The sequence below is a fragment of the Hyalella azteca genome, unplaced genomic scaffold, assembly GCF_000764305.2.
Source record: "Hyalella azteca isolate HAZT.00-mixed unplaced genomic scaffold, Hazt_2.0.2 contig93, whole genome shotgun sequence".
Taxonomy (NCBI): domain Eukaryota; kingdom Metazoa; phylum Arthropoda; class Malacostraca; order Amphipoda; family Hyalellidae; genus Hyalella; species Hyalella azteca.
In genome coordinates this window covers 44,548-56,252 of record NW_025930454.1, presented here as the reverse complement: position 1 = coordinate 56,252, position 11,705 = coordinate 44,548, and the positions used below count along the sequence as shown (strand labels likewise).

Below are 11,705 nucleotides of genomic sequence, written 5' to 3'. Positions count from 1 at the left end.
TCTTATCTTCTGGTGTATTTAACACATTATCATGTACATCAACGATCAGTTATAATGATAATTTTTTAAAGTAAATGTTCGATTTAGTTCTATCTGTCATTGAGTTTTATCTGAAAATGTTTCTTTACAGAAAGATCTTGCCATGATTAAACTATATACTACTAGTTCAACCATGGATCTTGCTTAGTTCACGCTATGAATTTAGACGGAATTGCGGAAAATGGATGAAATATGGTAGCTCCTTTCTGTAGGAGCTCTTGGTTTCAGTTTTCTTTCTGTTAGCTTAGAATGATAATTTACCACGTTCCACGAAAACCATAGACTGCCTCGTCTCCCCATAACTGGAAGATAGTGACGTACGCTAAATAATATGCGTTTAAAAATTACTTTTTAAAGACAACACTTCTAAAGAATCCAGTGTCTCTGTCTTCTATAACTGTATAACAATAATAACATGATCCCTTCCCTGAGTTCCCTCCAAAATGTAGCCTATAACACTTTTTGGCTTTAACATTGTCTAATGCAAGCCACCACTCAGCCCACCAGACAGATCACATCCATTGAATTAGATCACTCAGCCCACAGGAAAGTAGCCTGATGTAGAATGGCCAGCATTGTCTGGCAATGTCTGCCAATACGTGAAAAATTTTTACACCAACTGCTTGAACCGCACAGACACAGAGGCTCAGACCTCAGAGCGTGCCACGCCAAAGCCGTCCATATCTGTCCTATGGATTGAATCAGCCTACAGACTACAGTCAATTGTCAAATGACCACATGTTGTATGACAATAAATTTAGGAACAGAACTATGCTATCTGAAACCTAACCCCAGGACAGTCCCAGGTGCTGCGAGCTAAAAATTCTGTAATTTAGCAAAGCTGCGGCCGTGGGTGGGTGCGGAAGTCGCTTGTCAAAGGGCAACAGGTTTTGGAACAGAACTATAGCTATGCTTGCAGCTTGCTGAAACCTTACTCCAGTCTCCACTCTCCCGTCTCTGGATGTTGTGAGCTAAAAATGACTGTCGTCTGTCTGGACTCTGGTGGCAGTTGGCACATTGTACATGTACAAGGCTGTTGCATAGTAGCAAAGCAGAGAGTTTTTTAGACTCTCCCTCAAGTTCAATTTTGAGTACTAAAAGTAGACCAGTAAAGTATCATGGATACCAGCATAATCATACATAAGAAATTGGTTTAAATATTGAGTAAACGAGGAAATTAAAAATGAACCGATTCTGAAAAATTTCTGGTTTGCCACTATGGGCTGTTGGCTGATGCCTGATGGCAGGATGCATGGAGATGGAGTTCAACTGGCAAGCTCACCAAGCTGAAGCTGTGCTGGTTGGTTGCAGTGAGTGCCTGAGTGGCAAAGCGGAGAGTTTTTTAGACTCTCCCTCAAGTTTATTTTTGAGTCCTATAGTATAAACTAGGGTAAACGCGGTATATTCCGACACTTTAAGGATTAGCTATGCTTGCAGCTTGCTGAAACCTTACTCCAGTCTCCCGTCTCTGGATGTTGTGAGCTAAAAATGACTGTCGTCTGTCTGGACTCTGGTGGTACATGGCTGATGGCAGGATGCATGGAGATGGAGTTCAACTGGCAAGCTCACCAAGCTGAAGCTGTGCTGGTTGGTTGCAGTGAGTGGCAAAGCGGAGAGTTTTTTAGACTCTCCCTCAAGTTTATTTTTGAGTCCTATAGTATAAGTTATACTGTTATAGACTAGTAGACAAGCAAAGTATCATGGATACCAGCATTTCATACATAAGAAGTTGGCTTAAATCTTGAGTAAATGAAAAAATTAAAAATGAACTGATTCTAAAAAAGCTCTTGTTTGTCACTATGTTGCAGTCTGTTCTCTGTTGTCTGCTACTAGTTGAAGTTCAGGCTAAAGTCAGGGTATGAATGAAGTGATGATTTGATGCAATGTTCAGTGGTGAACAACCATTACTCTCTGGGCTATTTGCTTCAGAATATGGTGGAGTAAAGCTCCTAATAATTGAAGCAAGATGAGGTCAGGCCGTCAGGGGCTGGTTACTGATGGTAGGGTTAATACGTGGCTGATTGGTGGTCATCCGGAAATATGCTGGGCTATTGCTGGCCTCATTATTGCTAGGCATTCCTTTCAGGGCAGATTGGTGCAGAAATTTGGTGGTGCACAGTTGCATTCCCAACAATCTAATCTATAGAAGTGACATGTTGTACAAATTGTGTGTCTCATATTAGCATCAAAATATATTTATTCAAAAGATCTTGCCAACACATTGCTATTAATATATATTCATATTTATTTTTGGCAAGACGTTAAAAAGATAAGGGTTTTTGTGGCTGTAAATCCTCAAGGTCTAAAAACCTGGTCTTGGCAGTATTATGGCCAAACTTTACATAGTGGCATTATGCATGTTTGGAAAAAATACAAGGGTAAATCTTAAAAGCAGATATTTGTTTTTTAATAATAAATTGTTCATTTGACTTGATATTATTCAATATCAATAAATTTAAAAAATCTGGATCAGGAAGTTAACAAAGATGTTGCCATTACAATCCAGTCTGGTATTAGGTGGAGTAAAAGTATTTGATAGTAAATAGCTCATCTAAGTTTGATATTCAAACATTTAATTTTAGAGGGTGAAAGGATATGGTAGTCAGTTTATGGTTCTCTATTATTTAGCACAATACATATGTTCATTCACATACTAAGATATTATTTCACAATAAAGTGGCAGTAATAACTAATCAAAATTTTTTTTCCAGAATTAATTGCATAGTAAAATTTCGATTTTCTTTTTGTCAAATGGCTAACTGCATGTTATCTGAAAGTAGTAGCTCAATTGTCTGTTCTGAACATGGCCAGCTGTTTGGTGAACGTTTGCAAGCACTGTATAATAGCGGGCAGCTGGTGGACGTCATTGTGATTGCTGGCCGTTACCAGGTGTCAGCCCATCGAACTGTTCTGGCTGCAGCCAGCCCTGTTTTACTTGCCCACCTGCAACATTATTCAAATGCTCATTTTCAGCAATTGCAACTAGACACAATCACAGAAGGATGCACTTCAGAAGATTTGCATGCACTTCTAGATTTTATTTATTGTGGCAAAGCTACAATACCCCAATACAGGCTCTCTGAGTTTCTTAGAATTGCAAAGCAGCTTCAATTAGTTGGTGTTCATGAGGCTTCAATACTCTCATCACTCAACAGCAATATCAGGAATGGATGCAATGTGATACCTCAAAGAACCATTCCTGCTCAAAGACCTCTGCACGTGCGTTCTTTGTCTGATCAACCACCTTTAGCAACTGCTGAATTCCAAAGCCTCATCACTCAGTTTCCCATGCCAGTGCCCATGCCCATGCCATCTAATTTCATTCCTGATCCATCATCCTCCATTCCACCTGCTTCTCAAATTCCTCTTGATTCTGAAATAACAACCCAGGAAGACTTCCACATCAACAATAATTTGCTGCAAGATAATTCTGGTCAAGCTTTGCACTCATCTAAGTACAGGCAATCACTAAGAGATGAACCTGTGAAGTTTGGGGAATCAATTAAAGTGGACCACATGAACTGGAGGAGCTTGCCTTGCTCTCTGTCCACCACAACATTCAGTGATCTGTGCACTGCAGATCCTGATCTTAGTATGCTTATCCTTGGTGATGGCAGATCCCTGAACCCCTCACTGAGACCAGTGTTTGCTGATTCCAACGATGGTCTTCTGTCATCGCAAGATGCATCATTCCCTAAAGATTATTCACAAAGCACCCTCAAGCTTGTTCCTAACTCGCTCTGTAATGCAGAACTTGGCATGCCTAGTTGTGAGATGTTCTCTGAACAGCAGCAAGGCCTCACCCCCATTTCCTGTGCTGTTGTGGCCAGTGTTTGTTCCTCAACTGGCTCTATAATTCACCAGCCTTCTGATACATTCGCATCTCATGCTCAAGGGGACTCGCTTGGTCATCAGCCCTTCTCTGGTGAGCTACCCACATTTATCAGTTTTTCCTCATAAAATTTGCTTAGTTTTTTGGTCCAAGTACAAATATTACCTAGAACTTGCTGCAGTTTCCATAGAACAAGCTTGTTAGTTAATGATGCAGAAGCATTGCTGGTTTTAAATCTTTCAATTGTTTTTTCTTTTCCCTGCTTGTTTTGTGGAGGTTAGCATTTATACTACCAATACGATTATTATTTAGGAGAGTTATTCTGAATGGCATCAAGTAATGCCAACCATCTAGACTTTTTGGTCAGCCATATTTTTCTATTGCTCATCATTGTTTTTAAACTTGTATAACAATGCTATAAAATTGATTGATTTTGAATGATTTTTGCTCATGGAGATTTTAGTCATTACTTCAATAGTTACAAGCCTTTTTGACAAAGATTTTTGCAGGAAAATTGTATGGTTCCATTTTGCAGTTTAAAAATCCTTTCTATCCTCTTGTAATTTCTTTAGTAAACACCATCAGGTATATATATAATTTCTGATATTGTATATCATCAGAAATTAATGCTGCTACATATTTTTACTCATTCATACTTGGTTTGAATTTACCAAGACTTTTTAGTCATTACTTTCATCCAACTCAAAAAGTTACCCTTATATGTCTAGAAAAATGGCAATGTTGTTTGGCCAACAAAATTGTATAATTTTATTTTTTTGCTCTTTAGATGGTTTAATTATGCATCCTGAGGTTGAACCACTTGTGTAAAGTGTTCAATTCATTATTTCTCTATATTTAAGAACGGATTCTTATTCAATTCTTCATTTTTCAGGTGTAAATGGAAACACTGTGGCCTGTCCCATCCCATTATATGGCACTGAAGAAGTCACAGGTGTTCAAGATACAAACATGATTCACTCAACTGATGGCCAGCCTCTACATCTTTATCATCACCCGCAGCATGAGCCTCAGCTCACTCTGCCTTCCAATGCCATCGCAGTCAATGCCATGCAGATGGAATCATCATCTGTGCTAACATCCTGCGCTTCTGGTGGCTATGAAGAGAACTTGGTCTATAATACTGGCAACAGCATTTGGCCATTCCTGGCAGGGCCAGCGACTGAATCATCCTCTGAGTCTGTGCAGGGCCAACTAACTATTCAGAAGCAGCCCCACATTTGGTGCATGCCTGATGAAACAAGCTTGCCTGAGTTACGCGACTACTCACATCCAAGTGAGAGTCCCAGCTGGGCTGGCGGGGGGAGGCTTAAAGTCAAGTCCAGCATTGGTGGTGTCTCACTTCAAGATCTGTCATCAGCCAATGTCTCAGAGAAGAGGTGAGTCAAATTTTTAATTCATATTTGCAGAAAATATTACACTAAAGGAAATATGGAATTGGATAATAGCTACCTATATGTTATACTTTGAAATTCATTTCTATTTTTCCTTTAAATTCTTCATAACTTCCAGCTGAATGGTCTCATACATTTACTTTACTACGGTACTGGTCGTTTTGATTTAGGGACACATTTTGTATTTTCCTTGATTAATAACTATTATTGTTGTTTACAGCTTACTGAATTTGCGTCAGACTCCCGAGGATGACCTTCCACAAACGTCCTCAGCATTGCAAGTGAATTCGTCCACAGCTTCGGATCTCACCAGCAACAAATCTCCCAGTGACGGTCAAGTCTCAAAGTCCTCCAAGAAAACAAACAGCAAAACAAGTCGAGGCAAGCTGGCTGTTCGAACGGACATCAAGAACGTTAATTACGACACCCCTTGTAATGAGGATATATCCTTGCCAAAGAATCGGTCACCTTGCCCGAAAATTTCGGGAAAAACTGCCAGTATTAGAGTTGTCTCTGGAAAAGAGCTGCTGGATGCTAGACACGTGAGAGACGATCCGCCTAATCCTCCTGTATCTGCATTCAGTAAAGTGTCGGTGGTTCCCGAACAACAGCTGCTGGAGACCAGCCATTGTGGTTTAGCTGGCCCCACCATCACGCTTCAGGAGATGGCGTACGGAGAGGAAGGGCATCCATCTCTGAGAGGCGATGATGTTGTTAAAATAAAACTTCCAAAGCCACCTTCCCAGGCTGACCAGCTTGACCATTTACGAGAAGCAACCGTCAGCCACTTCGATACAGCACAATCGACATCAAATTATCTCAGTATTTCAACATTGTCAAGTAATGCTTTGCTGGAAACTAATGAAACTGTGCAAGTTAATCCTGATGAACTAATGATCGACGCCGGATCTATGACTGCTGACGAATCTGAGGACATTCTAGTCGTGCAGGAGAATTCAAATGAATACCAATTACCTAATAATACCAGCCTAGACTCCCTGGATGTCCAAGTTATAGATCAGACTGACACCTATCACGTGGATGAAGAAGAATCTGGAGACCCTCCACGGAATCTTCAAATACTTTTTACATCTTCTCACCAGCCTAGTTTGTACCCTCAACCTTTCTCGTATTGCTCGGCGCTTGTGGATGAGTCTCTAGATGAACCATCAGCCGAAACTGTCTCCGAAATCACGCCCATCAAAGATACAGCTAAAACGCAGTGGGCAACACTGCACAAAAAACAGAACCTGGGTAAGGACTCTGAATTAGATTTCCTGCAAGAATCGTCTAACAGCATGGAGACAAATGAACTTAAAGTGAAAAAATGCCTTTTCGCATCAAGGTCCCAAACTCCAGCACTAGAGGACGACACGATTGATGTAACCGATAGTTCAGGTTGTGGGATGCAATATCCTGTACTTGTACCAGTATCTCCTTCCATAGCTTCCGTCCCTCCTTCACCCACACGTCTTTCCTCCTCGAATGCTATCGAAGACGTTGTGTTCACGTCATCCCTACGACCCAACGAAATTTCAGTTTCTGCCTCTCCGTGTCCAGTAATTCATGTCGACGAAACGGAGCTACCAACTGGTCAAGGCATCCCCAAGTCTCAGTGTGATTTCGGAGATTCATTGCACCTTAAACATAGTTTCACTCCCGAACCAAGGCCAGATTCGGAGCCCATTTGTTTGTCGGTTGAGACGCAAATGGAAAGTGCGATTGACATTGTAAGCACAGCCGACGAGGCAACGATTCTACCTCCCAACACGAGCGGCACTTGGCGGGAATCGTTGGGTAAAAGTGCTTCCTGGAAACTAGTTCCTGATTCTGTTGGGGATTCTCAATCTAACGCTGGAGACGATTTCAATTCCTCTGATGTTCAAATAGAAGAGAGAAATATAATTCCAGAAGACCTAACTACTGACTCACCTGCAACGTGCCGTACTATTGGAGAAAACAGAAATAATATCTCTTCTGAAGTAACCAATGAAGTATTTTCTGAACTATCCCCTAAATATTCAACCGCTGAAGCTACTGATACAAATTCGTTGAGGATCGCAGACGCGCCATCAGAGACGGTAATGTCTCTTCCAACCTCACCTCAGACACATACAGTTCCTCATGATGATGATGTTTTGAAAGCGTGTCAAAGCTCTTCTCATTCGTCTCCGGAACTTCACGCCGCAACCAATTTAAGACAGAAAAGCCAGAATTATGGGCTCGACCAATCAACATCTTTAGATTCAATCCCTGCTTGCTCCGATAGTTTGTCTGCAAGTTCAACTTCTGAAATGTCAAACGTTATTCCATTTTCGGAAGTTGGAGTTTCCGGCTCAGAGACTTGTGGTAGTCAAGATGAAGTTTCTGCCAGGAGTGACAGGAAGAGATCTATATCCGTAAAATCTGGAGCCACTACAGCTCCCACCGCCGTGGAGAATAGAAGAAAAGCGAAGGAACCCGAAGTGGCAGACATTGCTACCAGTACTCCAGAATGGAAATGTTAGTAAAGATTTTAAAATACTCGAAATTAGCTGCAATTGTGATTTCAATCTCGCAATATTCAACCATTTGAATAACATTCAATCTATGTGTGCCTTAGCAATTTGATACTCAATGCATATTTTATGTAAAAATGTATCTTCTGAACAGTTGGAGTTTTCTATCGCTTATAACCATCCCAATGTCCATGTTAGTGTGGAAAGGTTATTGACAAATCTGCGACTGCTCATACCATAAACATTTCAGAACTTTAATATATAAATGCCTGTAAACAGATTACGGCGTAACGTTATGTTGAGGCTTTATGTTGTTATCTTACAACATCTTGCAGATTCCCTGCAGTTATTGTGTGTTTATAAGAACTAACATATTATGATATTACATAATAATATTTTCGATAATGAATCAAACTTTCGTGTTTTAACAAGCGGCTCACATAATCCTTCGGGATGCTTAAATCCACAGTTGCCACAGTGAGATATTATACTGGCAGTCTAGAGACCTATACTTCTTCATATAAACTGTTAAATGCCTTATAATTAGACTACACATGCCTTATAATTAGACTAGGTTCTGTGTTGCAGGTACCAAGTGCCCTGAGATTGTTCACAGTCAGGCGGAGTTACTGCAGCACGCGAAGCAGCACTTCTCTGAAGCCTGGCCGCACTGCTGCCTCTGTCAGAAGAAGCTGAAGAACAAGTCCACTCTCAGGATACACGTCATCACGCACGTTGTTGCTGCGCATGCCAGTGTTGCTCAAGCTCATAAGGTGAATGAAACGCAAAAACGCGGAACGACACGAAAATCAAATGCATCGTCAAAGCCCTCGAGTTCCTTCTTGAGAAAATTAATTGCCGTTTCACCTATTTAGAGAACTCCGATGTTTCAGCTACTGAATATCTCTTAATTTGCGTTGGTTATTAGTCGCTCTATTGCATTCCAGTAGACTTCTGCCAATATTGTTGACACGTGCGAGGCGAATGTTTTCGCTTTACTTGTGAACTATTGTCAGTATTTAATTATACCTTCACCCAACGTCGTTGGCAGTTGTCGGTATCCTAACTACCACCACCACCCCACATCGTTGCCAGTTGTCAGTATCCTAACTACCACCATCACCCCACATCGTTGCCAGTTGACAGTATCTTAACTACTACCACCACCCCACATCGTTGACAGTTGTCAGTATCCTAATTGTTTACACATCTCATGTCTTCTCCTAATTTTTCACTCCCCTCAACAGTGCCCTGCGTGTGGCGCGGTTTACTCGCAGCGCAACAACCTGGTCCGGCACCTCGCGGCGCGCCACAACCTGTCCCCCACCGGCACGGCGCTCACGGCGGTCTACACGTGCCCGCACTGCCCCTTCACGTGCCTGGCGCTGCACAAATACAAAGCTCATGTGAGGGCTGCGCGATACGATAGTTAGAGGGCAAGGCTCATGTGAGGGCTGCGCGATACGTTAGTTAGAGGGCCAGGCTCATGTGAGGGCTGCGCGATACGTTAGTTAGAGAGCCAGGCTCATGTGAGGGCTGCTCGGTACGTTAGTTAGAGAGCCAGGCTCATGTGAGGGTTACTCGATACGTTAGAGGCGAGGCTCATGTGAGGGCTGCTCGATACGTTAGTTAGAGGGCAAGGCTCAAGTGAGGGCTGCTCGATACGTTAGTTAGAGGGCGAGGCTCTTGTGAGAGGTACTCGAAACGAACGTAAAGTACTTTTTGACGAGGTAGGATAGGAGTGGCAGCCATTATGGAAAAGGATGTAAAAGTGTGGTTGATGTTGAGAGTTTTTTTCTTATGAACTCGTGTTAACCTATAACTTCTTCTGCAGAAACGATCACATGACCTGGAAAAAGCGCACAAGTGTCCGCATTGCCCGTACAAAAGCGCCGTCAAGAACGCGCTTGTCAAACACATCCGAATTCACACGAAAGAGCGGCCCTATGTGTGTGATATTTGTGATTTCGAGTAAGTCTTATTATTGGTGTTCATGAATATTTGCTGGATATTGTTGTCACTCCCGACACCAGTGCGTGGCAGAGAAGCTAAAATTATTTCATTATTATAATTTTTATGTTGCTATTTGTGTTGTTAGTTTAAATATTAAGTCATTCTTCATCTCGCGTTCAAGCACATAGATTGTCTAAGGAGATGTTTTCAAGCTTCCCATGCGAGTTATTTATACGAAGACGCTGATACATTAACTGTCTTTAATGCCTTTCGTAGCCAAAGGCTTGGTAACCAGAATAAATGTCAGTAGATGAGAGATTAATTAGCCTAATTATGTTCCCGCGCTGTATCACTTTATCTATTTAATTAGGCGCGGATTCATCTCATCGCCTCAATTGGACCAGGTACCACTTTATTGATTCATTAAGGCGCGTCGTTATCATTTATCGATTTAATTACGAACAGTATTATTTATTTATTGAATCAATAAGGCGCGTTATCATCTATCGATTTAATTGGAAAAAGTATCATTTCATCCATGCAATTAAGCGCATTATCATCTAATCCATTGAACTAAGTTGACTTTGTTTTAGCGCGGTGACGGCGAGTATCCTGTCGCGCCACAAGCGTAGCCACTCCGGCGTGAAGCCTCACAGCTGTTCCATCTGCCACCGCCAGTTCGCTGACAGCAAGCGACTAAGAGACCATCTTCTGATGCACGACAACGTCAAGCCGTTCATGTGTCATGTGTGCGGCTTTGCCTGCAGAAGGAAGGACAATCTTCAGGTGCGGATCTACTAATTTTTTTTACTTATTAATGCTACTGATGGGCGCGCAATTTTTTAGACTTTGACTGCGGCCGAAACAACACTCCTTAAGGTATTGGCAGAAACAACACTTCCTAAGGTAAGTTACGGAGTTGGCCTGAATGGCAAGGTTGATAGAATGATGAAAATGGTGGGCGTTCAATGTCTGTGGCGTGGCCTCGAACGGAAAAAAATGCTCTACGGATGTAAGCAGGATAATATCTCGTGTGGCAAATCCATTGACAAAAACACCTGTCTGAAAACAACATTTCCAGACACCTTCCTGTGACAAACAGACGCGCAACTCTAATTTACTGCCACTTGAGAATGCAGCCTAAAGGAAGCAGCTTTCATTATTATTTCAAATACGGCGCTGAAGAGCCCTGCGAGTTGAAGTACTCGGGTGGTGCTCAGGCCCAGGCATAATTACATATTGCTCAAATTTTTTTAAAATTTTACAGAGTCACATCCGAAACCTGCACGACAATGATAAGACTTCCGCCAAGAAAGCGAACAAGAACACGAGACTACTCACTACGGGCTCGCCGAAGAGAAAACGTAAGCATCTTGCTTTCTCTATTCCCGTCCGTAGTTGGTTAATTCAAAAACTCGACATTCTTTCAAATTCTTGCACTGTGTTGATGCTGTTCACTACACTGAAGAAACAAACCTCAGTGTCTGATTCCTTTCACTGTAATTTAATAAAAAAAACGTTGTCAATGTTGCGTGATCCGTCAGTTGCGTGCGTTGATAAAATATGTATTAAGTCAACAGCTGCTTCATTTACCGTTCGTTAACTGGTTTTCAATACCATCTTTCTCTGATGTTTCAGGGGCTCGGAATAAAAATGTATCCGACAGCAATGACGTAAGTATCTTTTATTAGAAAAGTCGAAATTACTTCGGGAAAAAAGTATAGGTAAAATCTATTTTGACGGATTCGTAATAATAAACTTTCATTTCGATAACTACTGTATAAAAACACTATCTAATTTTTTCACATCAATCTAAGAAAATGTATCCAATGATGTTAGTATATTTGCAAAGGTAATAGTACCAGTGAAGTTAGTGTTCATAATCTAGCATGAATTCATCATTGCTACGATGTGTACGGCAAGCTATATATCATTGTCCCTTTCGTACGTCTGGCGCATGGCTAGAGAATT

The 11,705-nt window shown here is 41.5% G+C and overlaps 1 protein-coding gene across 1 annotated transcript; it reads left to right on the top strand.

Annotated features, from left to right (window-relative positions):
- Positions 1–2,748: 2,748 nt before the first annotated feature.
- On the top strand, positions 2,749–11,695 carry LOC108666458. The gene is made up of 9 exons (XM_018153338.1): positions 2,749–3,964; positions 4,764–5,268; positions 5,504–7,785; positions 8,370–8,554; positions 9,029–9,187; positions 9,616–9,752; positions 10,328–10,520; positions 11,002–11,098; positions 11,373–11,695. The coding sequence occupies exons 1-9, from the start codon at positions 2,791–2,793 to the stop codon at positions 11,423–11,425; spliced, it is 4,785 nt and encodes a 1,594-aa protein (XP_018008827.1). The 5' UTR covers positions 2,749–2,790; the 3' UTR covers positions 11,426–11,695.
- The last annotated feature ends 10 nt before the right edge of the window (positions 11,696–11,705 follow it).